General features: G+C 42.3%; 1 protein-coding gene across 1 annotated transcript; it reads left to right on the top strand.

Moving 5' to 3' along the window:
* Window positions 1–438: 438 nt before the first annotated feature.
* Window positions 439–23,637, top strand: LOC309560510 (uncharacterized protein; the record flags this gene model as incomplete). The annotated part of the gene is made up of 6 exons (XM_082264141.1): window positions 439–532; window positions 11,051–11,083; window positions 17,118–17,403; window positions 17,822–17,970; window positions 23,238–23,471; window positions 23,543–23,637. The coding sequence occupies 6 exons, from the start codon at window positions 439–441 to the stop codon at window positions 23,635–23,637; spliced, it is 891 nt and encodes a 296-aa protein (XP_082120267.1).
* Window positions 23,638–25,470: the final 1,833 nt, after the last annotated feature.

Genomic DNA, 25,470 nt, shown 5'->3' with positions numbered 1-25,470 from the left:
CTGTATTGATGGACCTATGTTCACAAGCTTATAGAGACTGTGACTGCTTATAGAGATATATACTTTTCAGTTGTTTCACATTTTAATAACAGTATATAATTGGTTTATTTTATATATTAAGATTATGGCAGGTGTTTATCTTTGATCATACACAGTCATTGGTGCATTAATTATTATTTTTTAAAATATTTATTTAATTTTGTATGATCACATTTAATTAACATTAGTAGTCCCTGCATTTCACATTTAAAGTATTATATGGGTTTGTAAATGTATTTGGTGCACATAAAGTGATTGAACATCCTTTGTGGCTATTGGGGAATCCAGTATATTTAAATGAAAGTCTCCATGCCCTGAGTTCAGCTGTAAGGTATAAGGAAATGCTGTGTATTTTAGGTCAGCTTAGATTTGTAATGCAAATCAGCCTAGAGTATTGGGATGAGACAGGCGAAAAGAACTCTACATTATATACCACAACTGGGAAGCATGCTGCTGACTTACACATCAATCCTATCCTGCCTTCTGTTGCTAGGTAGGTAAACCACAAAAAATACTGTACACAAAGGGTATTACTTCACATGAGTGTTGAAATCATTACAGCACTCACAATTTTTATATTGTTTTGTAAATGCAGATAGAACCACAGGCCAATGGATGTTTTATGCACTGTGTACGGCACCTTGGCTTGTGGTTTATCAGCATCAATGGAAAAATAAGTTTGGGATAAGAGAGGTATTGTAGATTATTCAACCTTATCTGTCTTCATGTGATGTAGATTATAGTTCCTCTTTGTGGGTCTGTGTACTGTGGAAAGGATGTCCCTGCAATTCCTCTGTATAAGATATAATGGAGTGTTTGAAAAGGAACAGATGAAGAAGGTAGTGCTGGCAGGGCCGAAACTAGGGGGGGGGGGGCGCAGGGCGACATGTGCCCTGGGCGCCAACGGTCCTGAGAGGTGGGGTGGAAAGTTGCATTGGGCTGGACAGTAACTCATTGACCTCAACTGTATTCAATCATATGGAGCCAAGCTCACACTGTCACTCACCACTAGCTGTTCAGTGTGAGCCTGTACCACCGTTCCACTGCTGCTGATCACACGGAGGTGCCAGATGTGGATCCTGGACAGGGATTCAGCTTAGCACGGCTGCTTGGTGTGAGTCTGCACTGCCACTGACTGCGGGAGAGAGCCAGGATCGGGACCATGGACAGGGATTCGACCTAGCACAGCTGCTCAGTGTGAGCCTCCAATGCTGCTGATCGAAAGAGGGAGTCTGGATCCAGACAACGGACAGGGATTCAGATTGCTGTGCTGCCTTGAAGAGATCAAGCCAGGACTTTGTGGGAGTGAGTCTGAATCAGACTTGAAATAGGAATCCAGTAGTACCCACGAGAGAGTCAATCTTGAAGGGATCCAAGCTGCCCATGGAGTTTAGCTCTTCAGGAATCCTTGCGGGGGGTGGGGGATCAGCTGGTGGCACCTACAAAACCGTAAAGGGAAAACCTTGGTGTGTCACTCCCAGCCCAGATACACACACAGACCGAGAACAAATTGCACTTATTTTATTGGTAGATTGGCTCCATCTTAGCCCACGCTAGCCTTGGGATTGTCCACTGAGTACCAGGACCCTGATCTCCCTCCACTAAGCACCAGTGCCCCCATGTCCCCTTACTAAGCACCAGGACTCCATCTCCCTATGAAGCACCAGGACCCCCCCCCCAAAGTACCAGGACCCCACCCCCCACCCCTACTGAGCGCCAGGTCCCCCCATCTTCCTCTACTGAGAATCCAGGACTGCCCCATCTTCAAAAAGGTTGGGGGGTGGTGTGGAGGGAAAGGACCTCCTGGAAAGGTTGCAATGACAGGGCTCACAGGGTAATCTGGGCAAAATAGTCAAATTTTTATTAATGTAACGGTGCAATACAAAAAATAGACTTTCAAAGACATAAAAACTACTTGGTAGCATGCAATGCGGGTAGTGTGAAGCCGACCCCTGGGGTCAGTGTGGGTGGTGAGTACAATGTAGGGACACCACCCAGGGCCAGCACTCCACCTAGGTGCAGGGACTCTGTCAAGGAGAGCCCAGTGGTGAAGGAGTAGTGGATGGATTCACGGCTGTGAGTGGGTACTGCAATCCCAATATGCTATCATGTCTCCTAACGTCTGCCGAGTAAGAGCAGTGTGTGAGGGGTGGGTCAACAGAGACTATATACTCTATATACTCTAGAGTATACTCTAAGAGTGGCAAATACACTAGATATCACATTATTTCCAAAAAATCATAGTGGTAATCATGATGATAATAGTCAAATAGAGGAGATGATGAGTGTATCGGGTGGCCACCCAGAGAAGGCTCACTGGTGCCTTGTTGTAGTCTATAATAGACCTGTTGTCACCTAAACGGTGAGGTCAATTATTCCTTCTTTCTAGTGGAGGTAATTTGAGACCATAGACCGGGTTTGTGCACGGTAGTGGCGGAGCTGTTAGTCTGTAGTGTGTAGGGATGATGGAGATAGGCTGGGGTCACAGAAGAGAGGTAGTGATAGGAAGGGGAGCAGATGGTCCCCATTAGGGGGAGGGGTTCCTCACTTGTAGGGGATGCGTATGCCACCTGTCCTGCTTCGTGAGGTTAGTAGCGACCTGGTGGGGTGAGAGGGAGCTAAACATCGGTAATCCACCTTACAGCCTAAGCAGAATGTTTGTCCATAAAGAAGTATGGGGGGCGGACCTTACCGGAAGCTTCTCCTCTAGATTTCCCCGTACGGTCTGGTGAGGTCCTGTGCTTTTTGTCCAATGATACTCACGGCAGGTGGTGTGTGGGATTTCCCCGTATGGTGGTGTGCCTATCCTCCTCTCTAATGCTCCGTCCTCTCTTCACCCATTGTGTGTCCTTTTCCGGTAGGCAGTGTCTCCCAGTGTAGGGTGTCGGAACGGCCTCCGCAGCTTCCACGATCTTCCCGTCTACCCGTGTCTCATTGGTCGGCTCCGATACAGCTGACTTCCTGCTGTACCCGTGGAGTGCTGGTGTCTGACGTTGACGCGTTTCGTGTGCTCGCGCGCGCTTCTTCACAGCATAGGTTTTATTTTGTACTTCCCCATCTTCCCCTACTGAACTCCAGGACCCCCATCTCCCCTCACTGAGTACCAGTATCCCCCACTTCCCCCAACTGAGCACCAAGACTCCCCATCTCCCCCGACTGAGCACCAAGACTCCCCATCTCCCCTGAATGAGCACCATGACCCCCATCTCCTTCAACTCAACACCAGTACCCCCCATCTCCCCTGACTGAGCACTAGGACCTGACATCTTTAATGTCTCCAATATGTCACCAAAGCCCCCCTACAGGGCTCCTCAAACATTTAAAAAAATTATTTAAAGAATAATAAAGATAGGAAAAAAACTATTAACACCATTCACTGCCCTACTGACACCGTCCTCTTCGGGGTGGGGGGTTTCAAACTAAGTCTTTGCCCCGCGTGAAAGAATGTCTAGCTTTGTAACTGGTGCCTGGTATACACAGGCGGAAAATTGTCCAAAAACAGTCGGTTTGCCAGGAACTGGCTGACTTTCTGCAAGTGTGTACAGCTCCCTGTCTGGCAGAAGCTAGTCCCACAAACCTGTCAGAACACAATAGCACAGCAAGAGAGATCATTTTACTAACATCACTTGTGTTAAGCCAGCTGGCCAATGTATGGGCAGGCTGAATGTACCCAAGTTGATTGATCGATCAACTTGGGTACAACCAGCCTGCTGGATTTAGCTGCTAGCAATAATCACAGTCTTCTCCAAGTGGGGATAGCTTCCCCTCCCCTACCCATGGTTGCAGGAAACAAATTATCTACATCTGTGGCTGGCTTTAGTACAGAGATCCGTTAGATTTTTTTGTTCAGGTCGCTGGGTTGAAAAAAAAAAATAACTTTATTGTGTACCAGGCTTAGGGTAGCGAGGGTACAAGTACACATCATCTAAAAGCTGTTACTTACAGACCCCTTTTAGATCCCCTGAATCTGGGCTCTTTGTATGCAAATAATGACTTTTTTAAACTCAGAAAGTCATAGCTGTGGCTCCCCCCACTTTATTTCCATCCCTGTTGGTCAGAGAGGCTTGGGAAGGGTGTGGCAGAACTCAGACCCAACATCGTAGCAAAGAACCAGCAAAGCAGCAGATTTTACAGCTAGCTCTTCTCCCTTTTGTACCCACTTTACAGCCCTCTATTGTCTTCATGTATACTGATGTTATGTGCAGCAGTGCCTTTTACATAACCCAGAGCAGAGGTGGACAGGGAATCAATACTGGCTTGATTAAAGTTTATTTTTCTCTTTTAATCCTTGCCTATGCTCCAGTTTAAGCTGGTGCCATGACTGCTGTGCTACATTACCTGTTTCAGAGTGGCTTCTTCCTTTTGCAGAATTCTAGGGAGACATTGCATGTCAGAACTAGAGTTATGTCTCCCTACGCTATGTGCATCAATAGAAACATACATCCCAATAACCTAGGATAGCAAAGCACAACCCAGCTCTACCTTCCCCCCCCCCCCTTTCTCCGAGCCAACAGACTGCACTGTCCAGTGTTAATGCTTTCCTGTGAATACCGGAAGTTCAAGGAAGCAGCACTGAGACAGCAGGAGCCAACAGCATTAAATGTTGTAAAGTGCAGGGGGAGGAGGACCCTACGAATGGTGCACACAGGGAGCATGTGCTAAGAGTTCCAGACCGCCATCTATCTATCTATGGAGAACCTCTGATGCCATGTAGCCAGCCTGCCTGCACCCCACACCTAGCCTGGTACAGCCCCCTTTCTCCTTCAGTTCTCCTTTCCACTCTGAGAGGGAAAGGATCTTTCAAGGCAATAAGCTGAGGCAACGGAGGTGGCGAAAGTGCCTGTCTGGAGGGCTTTGGGAGCCCAGAAAGTCCGGAGCCCGCTGAGATTAACGAGTGAGTCTCAGAGTCAGCCAAAAGAGACCAAGCCACCAGCGCTCAGAGGCGCCTGAGGGAGTCCTGTACTGTGCAGAGGAGCCGCAGCAGAACGGGACCAGTGGCTAGAGGACCTTCACGGCAGTAAAGGCCTCAAAGTTCTCTCCCAAAGCTTCCTGGACTGGACTCAATCACCCCCTCCACAGGAAACTGTCTAGTGAGTATATTAGTCGCATGGGGACACAGAAAGGAATTAAAGTTGGTAAAATGGAACATTTCCAAAGTCCCTTGGTTTCAAACAATTTTTCCACAGGAAACCTATCCCTTCTGCGCAGTTTAACTATATCCTGCAGACCCTCCTAGCAGAGGGGTGAGGGCTGATGCCATCATTTCCCATTTCTACATAATACGGATGCTGACTTTTTATAATATCATACAGTATTGATTGGCTGGCGAACGACTTAATTGCACGAGGGCCATTAAGGCATCATAGGGGTCTGCAACTTAAGGGGGCCGCACAATAACAAAACACAGAAATATGAGAGGTAAAACAGTAAGAGGAGGCGTGACCACAAATTAAGTAGATGTAATCATAAGATTTCAGTAGTATGAAGAAAATGCCCAAATCTGGGAAAGCCTGAAAAGGAAAACACCACAAAATACGAAAGTGCCAACCTCAAGATCTTTTCAGACCTGGCACAGGAAACACTAAGAAGAAGGAGACTACTCAAACCACTCTTGGAGTCAATGCAAAGTCATGGAGCACGATATAACTCCCATTTCTAAATAATGAGGATGCTGACCTTATATATCATACAGTATTGATTACTTAATCGCACAATAGGACATTGAAGCATCATAGGGGGTCTGCAAATTAAGGGGGGCCGGACAATAAAATAACAAAACACAGAAGCATAAGAGGTAAAACAGTAGGAGAAGGAGCAGCCACAAAATCAGCCAAGATAAGCTCAAGCCCTGGAACAATTAAAAAGTATATGACACAAGAAGATGGTATAGACAGGCAGATCCCAGATAAACAACAGGGAACCCATGCAAGACAGACAGAGTAAAAGAAAAAAGTGGACAAAAAAGACGATCATTGGGCAATGGTACACTAGGACATTCAAGAGTGGAACAAGACCTAGAGAGTGATTAGAGACGGACCACATGCCAGAACAAAGTACTAATGCCAATTTACCCACAAAAGCGGAAATGGCGGCCATGTTTGCAACATTAGAAAAGTCCATAAAAACAGAAATGGCAACAATACACAACAATTTGGGCCATCTACTGTCTTATGGTAAGGAGGTGGAAAAGAGACAAGAAAATTACACTCAAACAATAAACGAGCTAAAAAGAGAAATGAAAAACCTAAAAATGGAACGGACCAAGAAAACCGGAACAGAATGAAGAACTTGAGAATATGAGGCCTACCAGAACCTACAAATGGAGAGGACTTGATAGAAAAAAAATAAGGAAATTCTTTAACCCACTATAAGACGCAGGAGAAGCTGAACAGATTAAAATAGAAAGAGTTCACCGGATCGCACCGGATCAGAAGACCAAAAGGCTCACCATCGGTGGCTCCAAGAGATGTAATCATAAGATTTCAGTATTATGAAGAGAATGCCCAAATCTGGGAAAGCCTGAAAAGGAAAACACCATTAAAATTTGAAAGTGTCAACCTCCATATCTTTTCAGACCTGGCACAGGAAACACTAAGAAGAAGGAGAATGCTCAAACAACTCTTGGAGTCAATGCAAAGTCAATGCAATGCATATCAAGACTGAGATTCCCAGAAGAACTGCAAAGCTTCTGTGAAATATTGGAAATTCCCATACTAAATATATCAGGTTGGCCCGAAGATATGACAGAAGATAAAACTCAGGATGAAGTACACTGGCAATTGGCCTCAAAGAAAAGAAACTGAACGGTGAAGCTGAATAAAAGCCAGAGTAAAGAGAACTATAGGGGGGAAGACTTTAGGGGACTCTGGGGGAGGAGTGGGTGGCCGGGGAGGAGGAAAAGAAAGGAGCTATGGATGGCGAACCAAGCTAACTAGCAGGCCCCAAGTCTCACTTCCCCAAGTATGGGGAATTGGGACCAATGAGCGCATTAGAGCACCACACCAAAGGAAAAAAGAGAAGACGGGCAAGGAGTGCCCAAGGAGATCATCATAAACTACTCTAGGATCTTGGAAAGGTCAGTTTTACAACTTGGCAGGACCAGCCAGGGGAAACGGGGGGGGGGGGGATGGGGAGGATTGGAAGGGTGGGAAGAGTATGGGATGGGGGAAGGAGAGGGAAGGGTGGGGAGTGGAGGGAATGAAGAAGAAAATGTTGTGAGGAATCTGTTGATGTTGTTTTCCCTTTTGATCTTTGGGATACGTCCCCTTGGACGACCCTTAGAAATAACCCCTACACCCATATACAGTTTAGACTGAGGGTGAGGGAGAGAGGAAGTGAAATACAGGAGGAGAGAGGAGAAGAAAAAAAGACATAATTACCCTATACTTCTTGACATATAATGTAAGAGGATTAAATAAGGCAATAAAAAGACATAAGGTACCAGAACTCAGACGATATTCTGCTAGCAGAATTTTTCTCCAGGGGAGACATATTGTAGAAGAAACAAATGTAAAATTATATTCAAAATACTATCCAGTTTGGTACTATGGGGACTCGCCAACTAAGAGAGCAAAGGATGGTTCTCCTTGGAGGAAAGGTTGGTTGACCCAGAAGGGTGGTACATTTTTTTGAAGGGACAACTACAGGGGTTGGAATGTACAGTGGTAAATGTATACTGCCCAAACGAAAAATCCAAAAATGATTTGAAAAAAATATTAGAGAAGCTGATGCAGTTTAGAAAAGGTAATTTGATGCTGGCAGGAGGTTTGAACTTCTGTATGGATCCGCTCTTGGATTGTACATCACGTGCACAGGCAACAGAAAGTCACCAGCTTAATACGGTGAGAAAAAAGCTTTTTCACTGCCAACTGGTGGACGCGTGAAGAATCCAACACCGCAGGGAGAGGGATTACTCTTTCCATTTCCCTGTGCATGGATGCAGGATGTATTCAAGACTGGACTATAATATAATAGAACATAGACTGATAGAAGCAGTGGTTAAAATATCAATAGGAATAGAGACATTATCAGACCATGCCCCAGTAACTATGAAAATTACACTTTCATGACCTCAGAGAGATTTAAACACTTGGAGGATTAATGAAGAACTGATACAAGATATAGAAAAAGATAGGAAAAGAACAAAAACAATATTTCATGAGTAATAAAACCCCAGATATATGCCCAGAAGCTGTGGAGGGATGACGCGCGCGCACCGGAAGTGACGGCTGGGCCGGTGCAGTGCATCGTGGGACCGAAGAAGAAGGAAGAGGACGCCGAAGAGGATCGCACTGGCTTCAAGCTGCCCACACTTGAGATGGCAGCGCTGGAGAATACTTTTTCAAGGTAAGTATTTCTCCTAAAAGGTAAGTGCAACCCGGGACAGATCAGAGGCTAGCCATTATGGAATGTACTAGCCCTGACTGTCCCGGCGGTATTTTTATTAAAAAAAGTATCCCCTGGGTGGAACTCAATTTGGCAGGGGAAGAAGCCTAGATTACAGTACATGGCACTTAGTAAAGACAAATCACAGGGGGGATTAGTCGTACCAGATATGAAAAGATACTACAAAGCAGTTATAATCTCATGAATGATATTATGGACAAAAATAAATTCAGATAAGAGATGGGTTAAGATTAAAACCACATTAAGTAGAACACAGCCAAATAAGAATATTTGGATCCCATCAAAATATAGGGAAACATCTGTAGATACACATGAAATGATGACGAGTCGTTTTCAAGACATGGGACACAATTCACAGACTGGCCAAATGGGAATATAATTCACCACTACTACCACTAGAAGACACAAAATACTTTGTACGGGGGAACGAGACACAATATGGTACAGGTGGTCCTCGGGTTATAAACAAAATAGGGACTGTAGGTTTGTTCTTAAGTCTTTGTTTGTAAGTCGGAACAGGTACATTTTTTAAGTGTAGCCCCACCCAAAATAATAATTTTTACATTGTTTGGATAGCATAGGGAAGGGTTAACACTCCTGTACCATTTTGTTTGCTGTCTCTACCCCTGTTCAGAAGATTTCACCTCACATTCTGTCCCTATGACAACTGGATTTTGAAAAATTTGGGTTGTTGTGGAAACAAGGATTGGTGATAAAGCTTCAGTGGAGCCACTTTTTCCCCATGAGAACTCTTACAGGAGTGAATTTCCCTTTGTAGGGGTAGATTTCTCCTCCCTTCCTGTTGTCCCCCTCTGTTTGTAAGTTGGATGTTTGTAACCCAGGGACCGTCTGTAATTGGAATAAAAATACACAGTTAAAAGACATCATACATGGAGGAAAGATAAGGCCATACCATGAACTTAAAAGGAGGGGGGAAACCATGTCACTGAATGAATGGAGATATTTTCAGCTAAAACATTTTGTGGGATCCTTGCCACAACCCATCAGGTCCGAGAAGGACTTGAACCTGGTGTAAAAACTATGTAACCCACAAACAAAAATAAAACATAGTATATCTCAGATATATAAAATGCTTACTGGGAGGACAGGTCTGAAAAAGCCTTCATTAATAGAAGCAGGGGAAAAAGAGATAGGATCACGAATAAAAGAGCAATAAACAAATATAATACTGAGAGCTGTACACAACTTTGCGGCCGACGTAAATACCATCGAAATTGACTCTAAATGTTTATCGAGATGGTATAGAACGCCGGTAAAACTACAAAAATGACAACCAGAGAAATCCCCACTTTGTTGGAGGGGTTGCGGCATGCAGGGCTCGATGTTCCATATTTGGTGGGACTGCCCTAAGATTCGTGACTACTGGCAGAAGGTACAACAAAGTATTGGGAAAATTACAGGTAGAAATAATTGATGATCCATGGGTCTGCTTATTCCATAAAACAAAAAAGTATTATAAAAGTACAATAGTGCCAAACCTAATAAACGCAGAAAAGGGAGCAATTAAAAAAAAAAAGGGGCAAGAACAAAAAAGTCCCACACTTAGAGACTGGTTTAGCAAATACTTAGAAATTTGGGTAGAGTAGGGGAGGAAGAGGGGAAGTAGGCAAAAGGAGAAGAATAGGAAGATGCACAACAGTGAAATAGATGAGTAATAGACGAGGGGAAGGGAATGAGGGAGTGTACGTGGGGGGGAATAAATTTCAATGTATTATTAAAACTTTTTTTCTTTTTTAAATAGATTTTTGCATTTATACATTGCATTGAAAATTATTAAAAAAATAAATAAAAAAAAGTTGTACACTGCAAATGCATATTAATGAATAGTTTAAATGTATGTTTACTTTATTGTGCTCAATGTGTTACACTAAAAAACAAGGAGGGTTTATTATGTAAAGATTGTAGGCATTAGAACTAGCATAAGGTCCAGTGAGCTTTTTTATGTCAAAACTGCTTCTTTCCCAATTCAAATTTATTGGAATACAAAAAACAGCCAGAAGCAGATCAAATGCAGGCCAAATATGGTCCAATAGGTAAACTACTTTTTTGGGCATATTTCTCTTCTAGGTCACGGAAGTGCAATTACCTGTGCTCTCCTGTGACCCAGAATCAGCCAACTGATTGGCCGAAGCCCGCTGTCAGCTGACATCGCAGAGCCACTCTAGTCTCTAGAAATGTCGAGATCCACCCAGATACCTGACCAGCAGGTGTGCAGCTTAGAGCCTAAGCTGGCTGCTCCTGATCCCTCCCCAGCCTGGTGCCCTAATGAGCGCTGGAGGAGCAGAGTTCACAGACGGTGACAGTCACCACTCTCAGCTCCGATCTGACCGAGAGCTGAGCGATCTGCAGTCTTGTGATTACTCAGTTCTCAGGCTTAGAGCCAGCAACAACATCAGACCGATGCTTGCAGCATGGAGGTGAGTATAGATATTTTTTTTTCTATTCCCACATTTCTCTTTTAATGTTTGTGATTTCTCAAGAGTGTAAAGTGCCAATGAATCTGCTGTCACTATAGAAAGAGTAATAATATTAATAGCAGTATGTTACATATCAGTAATAGGATGTGTTATTCTGTAATTCACAGCTGTAAACTATGAAACAAGTGTGGTGGCTGCAGGTAAGTAAAGCAGTGTGTGTTTATCTGCATGAATATTCCCAAAACCCAAACCCAAAACACATCTCTTCTATAGAAAGAAAACCGACATGAAGAGCTTTCTGTGTTGCCATAGTAACCATATTTCAATCACCATTGCTCAGAGCAGGCCGAGCAAATAAAGGATTTTGTTGTAATAGACAACAAATGCTGGCCATACTCTATACAATTAGATTGTACAATCTCATTTAGATCCACCAAAATTAGGTATTATGAGGACAGGCCTATAAACTATTTTTGGTGTGTATTAACCACTTTAGGACTGTTCACGTTGCTGCTACTACAGCAAGGTGGCAGCCCTGGGTCCAGCGACGTAGACCTACGTCGCTGGATTCCTGCTTGTCTCGGAGGCTCGCTCCCCCTGTGTTTATACAGCGGGAGTCAGGCCAGGGGAAGAGAGGCGTTGATCACCGTCTCTCTTCCCCAAACATCGGGGAAAGAGTGAGAAAATCCGCCCGCTTGTGTAAAGCAGGCGGATCTTCTCTGTGACAGGCAGGGACAGATCACAGGATTCAGCATAACTGAACCTGCGATCTATGTCTGTGTCACAGAACCCCCTCCCCCCACACACGTCAGTAAGCATGAGGCACACGTTTAACCCCTTGATCACCAACAGTGTTAACCCCTTCCCTGCCAGTGTCATTATTACAGTAACAGTGCATATTTTTAGCACTGATTACTGTAGTAATGTCACTGGTGCCCCCAAAAGTGTCAAAAATGTCAGTTAGGGGTCTGATCTGTCTGCCGCAATGTTGCAGTCCCGCTAAAAATCGCAGATCGCCACCATTACTAGTAAAGAAAAAAAAAAAAAAAACAATAAAAATGACAAACTTAGTACTTAGTAGACGCGATAACTTTTGCGCAAACCAATCAAAATACACTTATTGCGATTTTTTTTTACCAAAAATATGTAGCAGAAAACAAATTGGCCTAAAATGTAAAAAAATGTTGATTTGTAAAGTTTTTGGGGGGAATGTTATATATCAGAATATATCAGAATGTAAAAATAAATATTGATTTTTTTTCAAAATTGTCGCTATTTTTTTCAAAAATTAAAAATCGCAAAGGTGATCAAATACCACCAAAAGAAAGCTCTATTTGTGGGGGGAAAAATTATGTAAATTTCATTTGAGTACAGTGTCGCACGACCACGCAATTGACCGTTAAAGTAACGCAGTGCCGAATCGTAAAATATGGCCCGGTCAGGAACGGGGTAAAATCTTCCGGGGTAAAATCTTCCGGTCTTAGTGGTTAAAACTACGCTCATTAAGAATTTTTTGTCAAAGACATGTAGCTAAATACATTTTGGCCTACAGATATGACAAAAATTGAATATATTGGATATTTTTTAACTGTCAAAGAAGAAAATGTAAATTTTTGGCAAAATTTTCGCTCTTTTTTTATTGATATCACAAAAAATAAAAAGCGCAGAGATGATCAAATACCACCAAAAGAAAGCTCTGTTTGTGGGGAAAAAAGGGACGTAAATTTTGTTTTGGAACAGCATTGCATGACCGCGCGATTGTCAGTTAAAGTCGCGCAGTGCAAAGTTGAAAAAAGTGACCTGGTCATTAAGCAGCAAAATCCTCCGGGGCTTAAGTGGTTAATCAGGCAGACCCCTTTGTGTTACATACTTGATGGTAGATATAAAGGAGATTGTACAACCAGAGTGCATAGTGCGTGGCCAGCTAAAGACATTGGTTCTTTCAGAATCTTTGATAAAGAAGGCTTATAGTAGCATTTTGTATCCTAAATAAACTGTCTTAAATCTAAAAAGCTTTGCCATTAAAGTGGAACTCCTGAACCTAAAAACTGCAAGCAAGCAGGCTCTTTATTGCAGAAGAGACATGCAATATCTCTTCTGTTATAAAAGGAACATCTTTGTCTGATCGCAGTGTCTTTTACACTGAGCTGCACTTTACAGTGGGGATCGAAAGTTTGGGCACCCCGGGTAAAAATTTGTGTTAATGCCCATAAAGAAGCCATGGAAAGATGGAAAAATCCACAAAAGGCATCAAAATACAGATTAGACATTCTTATAATATGTCAACAAAAGTTAGATTTTATTTCCATCATTTACACTTTCAAAATAACAGAAAACAAAAAATGGTGTCTGCAAAAGTTTGGGCACCCTGCAGAGTTAATATCTTGTACTGCCCCCTTTGGCAAGTATCACAGCTTGTAAACGCTTTTTGGAGCCAGCCAAGAGTCTTTCAATTCTTGTTTGAGGTACCTTTGCCCATTCTTCCTTACAAAAGTCTTCCAGTTCTTTGAGATTTCTGGGCTATCTGTGAAGCACTGCTCTTTTAAGGTCTATCCATAGATTTTAAATTATGTTGAGGTCAGCAGATTGTGAAGGCCATGGCAAAACCTTCAGTTTACGCCTCTTGATGTAATCCCCCGTGGATTTCGAGGTGTGTTTAGGATCATTATCCATTTGTAGAAGCCATCCTCTCTTTAACTTCAGCTTTTTCACAGATGGCATCAAGTTACCATCCAAAATTTGCTGAAATTTTATTGAATCCATTTTTCCTTCTACTCGTGAGATGTTCCCTGTGCCACTGGCTGCAATACAACCGCAAAGCATGATTGATCCACCCCCATGCTTAACAGTTGGACAGAGGTTCTTTTCATTAAATTCTGTGCCCCTTCTTCTCCAAACGTACCTTTGCTCATTCTGGCCAAAAAGTTCAATTTTAACCTCATCGGTCCACAGAACTTGTTTCCAGAATGCATCAGGCTTGTCTATATGTTCGTTTGCAAAGTTCAAACGCTGATTTTTGTGGTGAGGACGTAGAAGAGGTTTTCTTCTGATGACTCTTCCATGAAGACCATATTTGTACAAGTATCTCTTTATAGTGGAATAGTGTACCACAACTCCAGTGTCTGCCAGATCTTTCTGGAGGGATCGTGCAGTCAAACGTGGGTTTTGAATTGTTTTTCTCACAATCCTGCAAGCTGTTCTGTCTGGTATTTTTCTTGGTCTTCCAGATCTTGCTTTAACTTCCACTGTTCCTGATGACTGCCATTTCTTAATTACATTTCAAACTGAGGATATTGACATTTGAAAACGCTTTGCTATCTTCTTATAGCCTTCTCCAGCTTTGTGAGCGTCAACTATTTTCAGTTTTAGTTTTCTAGACAAATGCTTAGAAGATCCCATGGTGCTGATTGTTGGGGCAAGGTCAGATGAGTCTGGGCATTTAAAAGTGCATGCTATAAATTCTGCAGGGTGCCCAAACTTTTGCAGACGCTATTTTTTTGTTTTCTGTAATTTTGAAAGTGTCAATGATTAAATAAAATCTAACTTTTGTTGACATATTATAAGAATGTCTAATCTGTAATTTGATGCCTTTTGGAGATTTTTCCATCTTTCCTTGGCTTCTTTATGCACATTAATACAAATCTTTACCTGGGGTGCCCAAATTTTCGATCCCCACTGTACCTTCTGGAGCCTGTATGCCAGGATGACTGTACTCTTGCGCATGTATAAGAGTGATGTCATCCCACACCAGCGCATGTGTAATAGCGATGTCATTCCATACCAGTTCATGTGCAATAGTGATGTCATCCCACACCAGCCAATGAAGACGGCTGCAGCCTGGCACCTAGAAGAAGCTGTCTAGAAGATGCTGGTGCCGGCGAGGATGTTGGACCATTGAAGTCACAAAAAGTACAGACAAGAGTTCTCTCAAAGTGTACCTGTTCTCAATTTTAAGCTTTTGAAAATAAAGACCCTGCCTAACAACAGACATAAAAAATACCTAATAATATTTATTAGTCAGAAAAGCCATTTCCGTTCCCTTCTATGATTTTTACTTTGTGAAAAAAAATAAATCTGACATTTCCTGACATGGCTATGTTCCACCAACTGTCATTTTCCTGCTCAGTGAAAATTCCTTTAACCGCTTGCCGATATACAGCGGCAGGCTGGCTCGGCAGCACGAAATAACCGTACCTGGAGCGATCCTGGGGGTGCGCGCACGCCCCCATTTGCCAGCGAGGAAGCTAATTCACGAGGCCGGTGGCCACGATTGCTGCTCGTGTTGTAAACACAGCAGACCGTTGTTCTCTCTGCCATCAACACAGAGCTCATGTGTTCCTCCTATTTAGGAACACAGGTCTCTGTTGTTGATGTCACAAGACCATCCCCCTCACAGTTAGAAAACACCCCCTAGGCTCACATTTAACCTTTTGATCACCCCTGGGTTAACCCCTTCCCTGCCAGAGTCATTATTACAGTAACAGTGCATATTTTTAGCACTGATTACTGTAGTAATGTCACTGGTCCCCCCAAAAGTGTCCGTTAGAGGTCCGATCTGCAATGTCGCAGTCCCGCTAAAAAACACAGATCGCCGCCATTACTAGTAAAAAAAAAAAAAAAAAAACAATAAAAATGACATAAATCTTTCCCGTAGTTAGTAGACGTGATAACTTTTGCACAAACCAATCAAAATACGCTTATTGCTATTTTTTTTTTACCAAAAATATGTAGCAGAACACAAATTGGCCTACAATGTTAAAAAATTTAGATTTTTTAAATTTTTTTTGAGAATGTTAAATAGCAGAAAGTCAAAAATATATATATTTTTTTTCAGAATTGTCGCTTTTTTTTTTTGTTTAAAAAAATAAAAATTGCACAGGTGATCAAATACCACCAAAAGAAAGCTCTATTTGTGGGAAAAAAGGACATCAATTTGGGTAAAGCACTGCACGACCGTGCAATTGTCCGCTAAAATAACGCAGTGCTGAATCACAAAATATGGCCTGGTCATTAACCACTTAAGCCCCGGAAGATTTTACCCCCTTCCTGACCAGGGCCTATTTTGCGATTCGGCACTGCGTGACTTTAACGGACAATTGCGCGGTCGTGCGACGCTGTACCCAAAGGAATTTGACGTCCTTTTTTTCCCACAAACAGAGCTTTCTTTTGGTGGTATTTGATCACCTGTACGATTTTTTGATCATGCGCTATAAACAAAAAAAGTGCGACAATTTTGCAAAAATAACAATATTTTTCACATTTTTTATATGAAATTCCCCAAAAAAAATTAAAAATCAAAATTTTTTAACATTTTCGGCCAATTTGTTTTATGCTACATATGTTTGGTAAAAATAATCGCAAAAAGCGTATTTTGATTGGTTTGCGCAAAAGTTATCGCGTTTACTAACAAAGGGAAAGATTTTTGTCATTTTTGTTGTTTTTTTTTTTAACGCGTAATGGCAGTGATCTGCGATTTTTTTTTTTTTGCGGTACTGCGACATTGCGGCGGACAGATCGGACCCTTGACTGACATTTTTGACACTTTTGGGGTTACCAGTGACATTTCTACAGTAATCAGTGCTATACATATGCACTGTTACTGTAAAATTACACTGGCAGTGAAGGGTTTAACTTTTTTTGAGAGGGAGGGGTTATGTGTGTCCCTAGGGGCGTGATTCTAACTGTGATTGGCTGTGGCTTGAGCTGTATGAACAGTGATAAACGGTCCTACATAGTAGAACCGTATGATCACCATTCATACACAGGGGAGAATGACAGGCGGCTTGTTTACATTAGCCGCCTGCCTTTTCTCCCTCTGCACCAACGATCGTCGAGTGACCGGCGGACATCGCTCCCTAGACCCTCTCAGGCTAGCGACGTAGTACTACATCGCTCTGCCTGTGAGGGGCTGAACGCCGCAGTAAATAGTCGTGCGGTGGTCGGCAAATGGTTAAGGGGGAAAATCTTCTGGTCCAGAAGTGGTTAAGAATCATTACAATCGACTTCGCTGGTGAACAGATTCTCTTTAAGCCTAGAAGCATTTAGTAGGCCCCGGGGGATGCTGAACATTACATACAAAGGGCCCATATTTGTAGAGAACAAAAATGTAATGAAACCATGTTGGATAAGCACAACAGAATGCACAACTATTTATTTAATTACTGTATGTATGTACTGAATTGATTTTAATGAAAAGACAGCAATGGCTGAATTCATATTGATGCTCTTTTCCAGTTGCAAATGTGGCACTCCAGGGTCTTGCCTTTCAGTCCAGCTCCAATCAAGGCTGGGGGGAAGCTTACCTGGCAATAGATAATAATACCAATCCTAGCCTTTTGTTCGGGTCCTGCAGCCAGACTACCTATGAGCTCCAGCCATGGTGGACAGTGGACTTGAGACGTGGATACCTCATCGATAATGTTAAGATTACAAATCAGATAAGCAAGCAACAAAGCTTGCTGCTGGGGGCCGAGATCCATGTTGGGGAAGACATACAAGGATATGGAATATATAACCCAATGTAAGTAAGGCACAGAGATTGTGACTAGTTTGTGGCGGATATACTTTAAGGTTTATGAGGCCACTATACAGTAAATAAATGCTGATACTACACATTATAATAAAAAAAAATGCTTCTTTATTAACAAAAGCAAAACAAACAACTAATCACATCCTCCCTTTTTGTACTTCCAGTGCAGTATGGGAAAAATGGAAACCAACTGAATGGGCAACATAAAATCTTCTTAGACATTTATACTGTATGAAGTCCCCTCTGGGAGTGATTTATATGGCTGGTTTTAAAAGAGCAAATCTGCTTGTTGCGACCAATCAGATTGCAGGGGCAAAATATAACATGTATTCCATTGACTGCTCCACTTCTAATATCGTTTTTTTAGCTTGTATTTTGCAGCAATCAGTCCTTCTTTCTTGCCTTACAGCTGTGCTGTCATACCTTCAATGTCTTCGGGAGAGACTAGGTCATTTCCATGTGGGGGAATCTATGGACGTTACATCACATTGGTCATACCAAACCGTACTGACATGCTAACACTGTGCGAAGTTCAGGTGGCGGTTCTAAACATACCAGGTATTACGACACAGATAAACTGATTGATCTTCCATAGATCTATGCTTATATGTCTTTAAAGATAGAATATATATACCCTAATCAGTCATAAAATTATGACCACCACACCCAGTCAAGGCATGGACGCCACCAGATCTCTGAAGGTATGCTGTGGTATCTAAAACTAAGCAGTCAGCAGCAGATCCTTTAAGTCCTGAAAGTTGCGAGGTGGGGCCTCCATGGATTGGACTTGTTTTTCCGGCACATTCCACAGATGTTCGATTAGTTTGAAATTTGAAGTCAACACCTCAAACCCAATCCAAAGAAGAGGAAAGAACCTAATTTAGATATCTTCCCAGTGAACAGAGAAACAGTGACCCCTAGTAGTGGCACTGCGTATGTTAGCTTTGTGGTGTGATATAGGTTTGCAGTACTGTACCTCTCCCTCGTGAATGGTTGCCTTAGAAACATCACTTCCGGGTCACACTCGCTAACCGCAAGTAGTAAGGACCAGCATCTCTAAAGGCTGGAAATCGAGGATACACACTGGTAGGTCACTGGTACGGTGAATGTTTGTTACCTCCCCTGGTGGGGAGAGTTATCCAGTGAGTGCAGCAAGAAAGGGGGGAGCACGAGTGGAGTGAAGTCTAAAATACTTTTTTGCTATATTTTTCTCTGGATTTTTTTTTTTTTCAATCACAGCACTTGTCACTTTGTCTTAAACCAACAACGGATTCACCAACCAAAAGCACTTGTCACTTTTTTTTATTTTTGCACCTTTTCGTTTTCTGGCACCTATATATTGCATTTTTGAAAATAGTTGTTACAGAAGTAGATCTATCACTATTGTACAACATTTTGAGTGTCATTTGTTTTTCTTCTTCCATTGCTCCATAGCCCAGTTCTGATGCTGCCCGTTGTAGGCACTTTTTGCTGTGGACACAGGTCAGAATGTACAGTACACCCTGACCAGCCTGCGGCTACACAGCCCCATACACAACAAACTGTGATACACTGTGTTCTGTGTACCTTTCTTTCAGAATCAGCACTACCTTTTTTCAGCAATTTAGGCTACGGTAGCTCTTCTATTGAATCCGAGTATACAGGCCAGCCTTCACTTCCCACGTGCATCAATGAGCCTTTGTCACCCATGACCCGGTTTCCTTCCTTGCATCACTCTTGGTAGGTCCTGACCACCGCAAGACCTCTGAACATCCCTCAAGAGTTGCAATTTTGGAGTTCCTCTGACCCAGTTACCTAGCCATTGCAATTTGGCCCTTGTCAAAGTCACTCAAATCCTTACGAAAAATTTTCTGCGTTGAACACATCAACTTCATGGCAACATGTTAACTTGCTGCCCAATATATATCCCACCCACTTTCAGTTGCCAATGTTATTCACTTTACCTGTCACTGTTCATAATGTTAAGGCTGATCAGTGTATGTATATATATATATATATATATATATATATATATATATATATATACACTGTATATATTTAAAATTGTATATATTTGTTATAGTCTCTTCTCACTATCCTTAACTTGATGCATTCAATATAAATCAGGGGTCTCCAAACTTTCTAAGCAAAGGGCCAATTTACTGTCCTTTCTGGCTTTTGGGGGGCTGGACTGTGGCTAGTAGGTATAGAAAATGTTCCAGCATCAGTGCCCCTGCATTGGTTTTCATAGGTGTAATAGTGCCCCATTGACTGTGTAAATAGAGGGAATGGTACCCCATCCAAACTCCTTGAACGTTTAGTCTACAACCGCCTGAGCAAGCACCTCATTGAGAATAACCTTCTTGATCCCCTTCAGTCTGGATTTTGCCGGCAACACTCCACAGAAACTTCTCTCCTAAAACTTACAAATGACTTACTTACAGCAAAAACCAATGGTCACTACTCAATACTCTTACTCTTGGACCTCTCTGCTGCCTTTGATACTGTTGACCACCCCCTCCTTCTCAAAAAACTTAGTTTGCTCGGTCTCCGTGACTGTGCTCTCCACTGGTTCGAATCTTACCTATCTCACCGCACCTTCAGTGTCACTTACAATTCCACTTACTCCTCTGCAACTCCTCTTACTGTTGGGGTCCCCCAAGGTTCTGTCCTTGGACCGCTACTATTCTCAATCTATACAGTCAGGTCCATAAATATTGGGACATCGACACAATTCTAATCTTTTTGGCTCTATACACCACCACAATGGAATTGATAGGAAACAAACATGATGTGATTTAACTGCAGACTTTCAGCTTTAATTTGAGAGTATTTATATCCAAATCAGGTGAAAGATGTAGGAATTACAACAGTTTGTATATGTGCCTCCCACTTTTTAAGGGACCAAAAGTAATGGGACAAATTAACAATCATAAATCAAACTTTCACTTTTTAATACTTGGTTGTAAATCCTTTGCAGTCAATTACAGCCTGAAGTCTGGAACGCATAGACATCACCAGATACTGGGTTTCATCCCTGGTGATGCTCTGCCAGGCCTCTACTGCAACTGTCTTTGGTTCCTGCTTGTTCTTGGGGCATTTTCCCTTCAGTTCTGTCTTCAGCAAGTGAAATGCATGCTCAGTCAGATTCAGGTCAGGTGATTGACTTGGCCATTGCATAACATTCCACTTCTTTCCCTTTAAAAACTCTTTGCTTGCTTTCGCAGTATGCTTCGGGTCATTGTCCATCTGCACTGTGAAGCGCCGTCCAATGAGTTCTGAAGCATTTGGCTGAATATGAGCAGATAATATTGCCCGAAACACTTCAGAATTCATCCTGCTGCTTTTGTCAGCAGTCACATCATCAATAAATACAAGAGAACCAGTTCCATTGGCAGCCATATATGCCCACGCCATGACACTACCACCACCATGCTTCACTGATGAGGTGGTATGCTTTGGATAAAGAGCAGTTCCTTTCCTTCTCCATACTCTTCTCTTCCCAACACTCTGGTACAAGTTGATCTTGGTCTCATTTGTCCATAGGATGTTGTTCCAGAACTGTGAAGGCCTTTTTAGATGTTGTTTGGCAAAGTCTAATCTGCCCTTCCTGTTTTTGAGGCTCACCAATGGTTTACCTATTGAGGTGAACCCTCGGTATTCACTCTGGTGAAGTCTTCTCTTTATTGTTGACTTTGACACACATACACCTACCTCCTGGAGAGTGTTCTTGATCTGGCCAACTGTTGTGAAGGGTGTTTTCTTCACCAGGGAAATAATTCTTCAGTCATCCGCCACAGTTGTTTTCCATGGTCTTCTGGGTCTTTTAGTGTTGCTGAGCTCACCGGTGAATTCTTTCTTTTTAAGGATGTTACAAACAGTTGATTTAGCCACACCCAATGTTTTTGCTATCTCTCTGATGGGTTTGTTTTGTTTTTTTCAGCCTAATGATGGCTTGCTTCACTGATAGTGACAACTCTTTGGATCTCATATTGAAAGTTGACAGCAACAGATTCCAAATGCAAATAGCACACTTGAAATGAACTCTGGACCTTTTATCTGCTCCTTGTAAATGGTAAATGAGGGAATAAATCACACCTGGTCATGGGACAGCTGAGCAGCCAATTGTCCCATTACTTTTGGTCCCTTAAAAATTGGGAGGCACATATACAAACTGTTGTAATTCCTACACCTTTCACCTGATTTGGATGTAAATACCCTCAAATTAAAGCTGAAAGTCTGCAGTTAAAGCACATCTTGTTTGTTTCATTTCAAATCCATTGTGGTGGTGTATAGAGCCAAAAAGATTATAATTGTGTTGATGTCCCAATATTTATGGACCTGACTGTACCTCCTCCCTGGGTCAGGTAATAGCCTCTCATGGCTTCCACTACCATTTCTATGCTGATGACACCCAAATCTACCTCTCTACCCCTCAGCTCACCCCATCAGTCTCCTCCCGCATCACTGATCTACTAACAGACATATCAGCCTGGATGTCTCACCACTTCCTCAAACTGAATCTATCTAAAACCGAGCTCATAATATTTCCTCCTCTACGTGCCCCCCTCCCCGGAATTCTCTGTCAAGATCAATGGAACAACTATTAGTCCTTCCACACATGCCAGGGTGCTAGGGGTAACCCTGGACTCTGCACTGTCCTTTCAGGCTCACATCCAATCCCTGTCCAAATCATGCCGCCTTAACCTCCGCAACATCGCTAGAATATGGCCCCTTTTAGCCAATGACACCACCAAGCTTTTCATTCACGCCCTGGTTATCTCTCGCCTCGACTATTGCAACTCCCTCCTCATTGGATTACCCTTACATAGATTATCCCCCCTTCAATCCATAATGAATGCTGCTGCAAGACTTATCAACCTTACCAACCGTTCAGTGTCCTCCAACCCTCTCTGCCAATCCCTTCATTGGCTTCCACTCACCCAACGAATAAGATTCAAAGTGCTAACAATAGTTTACAAAGCCATCCACAACTCTGCCCCCAGCTACATCACTAACCTGATCTCAAAATATCAACCAAGCCGCTCTCTTCAGTCCTCCCAAGACCTCCTGCTCTCTAGCTCCCTTGTCACCTCTTCCCATGCTCGCTTCCAGGATTTCTCCAGAGCTTCTCCCATTCTTTGGAACTCTCTACCCCAATCTGTCCGACTGTCCTCTAATCTATCCATCTTTAGACGATCCCTGAAAACCCTTCTCTTTAAAGAAGCCTACCCGGCTACTAACTAATAACGCTGTTTCACTTGCTCCATCAGCTCATCCCCCACAGCTATTGCCTTTTGTATCAATTGACCCTCCCTTTTAGATTGTAAGCTCTAACGAGCAGGGCCCTCTGATTCCTTTTGTTCCAAATTGTAGTGTAACTGTAATGTCTGCCCTGATTTTGTTAAGCGCTGCGCAAACTGTTGGCGCTATATAAATCCTGTATAATAATAAAATAAATAATCATTAGTGTCAGTTGGTAGAATAGTACCCCAAGGGCCAGATAAAGGCAAGCAAAGAGCCACATCTGGTCCTTGGACCACAGTTGGAGACCACTGCTATAGCTATATCTACTAACAACTATGTAGGGGAAAAAAAGCCTGTGGAATTGAATAAAAATTAATTGAATTGTATAGGTTTCTCCTCATGTAACAAAGGTTTGACAAATTTACTTAAAATTGTACAGGGATTGTAGAATTAGATTTCAGTGTGTATGGCCACCCTTCGACAAGGGATACATGTTGTGAATAACCACATTGAAATTTGTAATGTTCTCTTTGCATGGTCTAGCGCTATGCTCTGTACATGTAAATAAATATTCATTTTTTTACTAATTTCATAAACAGATCGTCAACTTGGCCTCAAGATCAAGAGTGTGTCTAATGCTGGATCAAACCTTTCAGCAGAGGTTGTGATAACGAAGGTGAGTCACCTCCTCCCACACAATGAGAACCTCTCTCTCTTTCAAATGGATGGCACACAGATAATTACATCTCCATCTCATTTATTACAGTTCAAACAGCAACTTGCAAACAAAATCAGAACATTAAGCTTTGGGACTGACAACATTCTGCAGAGAGGTGAGTGTCTGGAACATGCCCTAAAGAGAATCAGTCAGGTTTTCAGTAAATCATTGTATTGTGGTTTTTAGTAAAGCATGACGACATTTCTTTATGCCCTGTCTTCCCTCGGCTAAGGCTTATTGACCACGTGAGGCAAAGAACAATTGCTTTGATGGAGATGTAAAACAAACCTTCACCCCACAAGGAAGGTTCTGCTTTATGTCCTCTCCCCCCCCACTCACTTCATAAGTGGGGAGCGAGTACCTAGTTTTGATAGGTACCCACTCCCCCCTTCTGCTCAGAGTCAAAGTTCCCCCTCCCTTTTACCCAGTCTTCTGGGACCATTCACAAAGCCCAGCCCAACTTGCATATGGTGCACTGGGAAGCTGCAAGGAATAAGTATTTCCGTACTTGAAAACTGCCCTAAACTAAACAAGCAGTTAACCCAGAAGTTCAGGCATTTTGCTTTGTGAAAGGATCCCTTTAAAAGTACCTATAATGATCAATGTAATGTTCATATTATTTTAAGTTCACACATGTAAACTCTTGTTTTTTACAGTCTACATGCAATCTTTGTTTTACAAATAAAAATGTTCATACACGACAAAAGATTCTCAGAGCACTATGGGTTATCTAAGGTGGTAACACAGCAGAGCTCCTTGCTTTGAGACACTATATGACAGAAACATTAACCTAAGCTCTCTATTAACCACTTGCCATCCACCCACAGTACATTTACTGTGGGTGGGAGAAAGCTACAGGCTAAGCAACGTACCTGTATGTCACCACCTGTTTCCGGGTATGCATGTGTGCGCCTTCTGCTGACCTGTGCTTGGACAAAGCAAGAGTTTGACAGCAGGTTTCAGCCAATAATTTTGACTCTATACCTGCTGATTAGCTGCAGCCAATCACAGCACATAATTCTGTGTTTACAATCACACAGAACTGTGTACACAGACAGCGATATGGCTCAGGGAGGAAAATCAGCCAGATCTGTGAGTAAAAGCAGCATACATTCCACTCATTAGGCACACAAATAACTCCTTCTTAGCCAGTATCATTAATACAGTGTACTGTATTAGTGTCACTAGCAATGTCAGTGTCAGTTAGCATCCCTCCCAGCCAGTGTCAGCTCCAGATGACCCACCATACTATCACAGTCATACTATAAATTGCTGATCACCGCTGTTACTAGTATAGTGTCTGTCTGTATCTTGATCATGATCAGAACTATACTAGTGTCTTCAAAAACGCAGTTGTGTTTTTCCCAAAGACATGAATACATTTTGGCCTAAATTTATGGGAAAAAAAAATTTTTTTGGATGTTTTATAGCACAAAGTAGAAAATTCTTTTTTTCAGTCTTTTTCGTTTATGTAATAAGAAAACCCAGTGGTGATCAAATACCACCAAAATAAAGCTCTATATGTATTTGCTTCTCTTATCATTAGAATAGTTGTGCATTTTTTGAGAAAATAAAGGTGTACACAACCATAAAACTACTTAAAACAAAAAAAAAAACATTTACATTTATAAAACACAACAATGTGTGTGTCCACTGCACTCCACCGATTCTGGGAGTCAGAAGCCAGAAATGAATTTCAAAGTAGAATGGAAAAAAAAAAAGCCCAGGAGGGGAGCCAGATCATGTGACTTTAAAGGTCATCCAATCACAACACTCTCTCTGCTGCATTAAGCAGAGAGAACTTTGTGGGTTAACGCAGACTCCAGTTGCCTTATGATTTTTAGGGGCGGAATGTAAGTTTGCAGCTGGCAGTTATGGGGAATTATTTCTGGTCTTAAGATGGAAAATATGTGAATCCTACATCATGGCCAATTTGTAACTTGCGTGATCACAGAACAGCAACTGGGATAACGTTTCTGCTTAGCTCAAAAGTTAAATTCAAATCAAGCACCAAACACAAAGTTGAAATACATACAGTATTTGTGAGCGGTTTTACCTGCCTATGAGTTTACATTTTGTTCATTCTTGGGATCCAGGCATGCCTGCCAGATAGC

The sequence above is a fragment of the Pelophylax lessonae genome, assembly GCF_965119305.1.
Source record: "Pelophylax lessonae genome assembly, chromosome: 7".
Classification (NCBI taxonomy): Eukaryota; Metazoa; Chordata; class Amphibia; order Anura; family Ranidae; genus Pelophylax; species Pelophylax lessonae.
The sequence above is the reverse complement of the archived record's forward strand: the minus strand, read 5'-3'. Positions and strand labels throughout refer to the sequence as shown.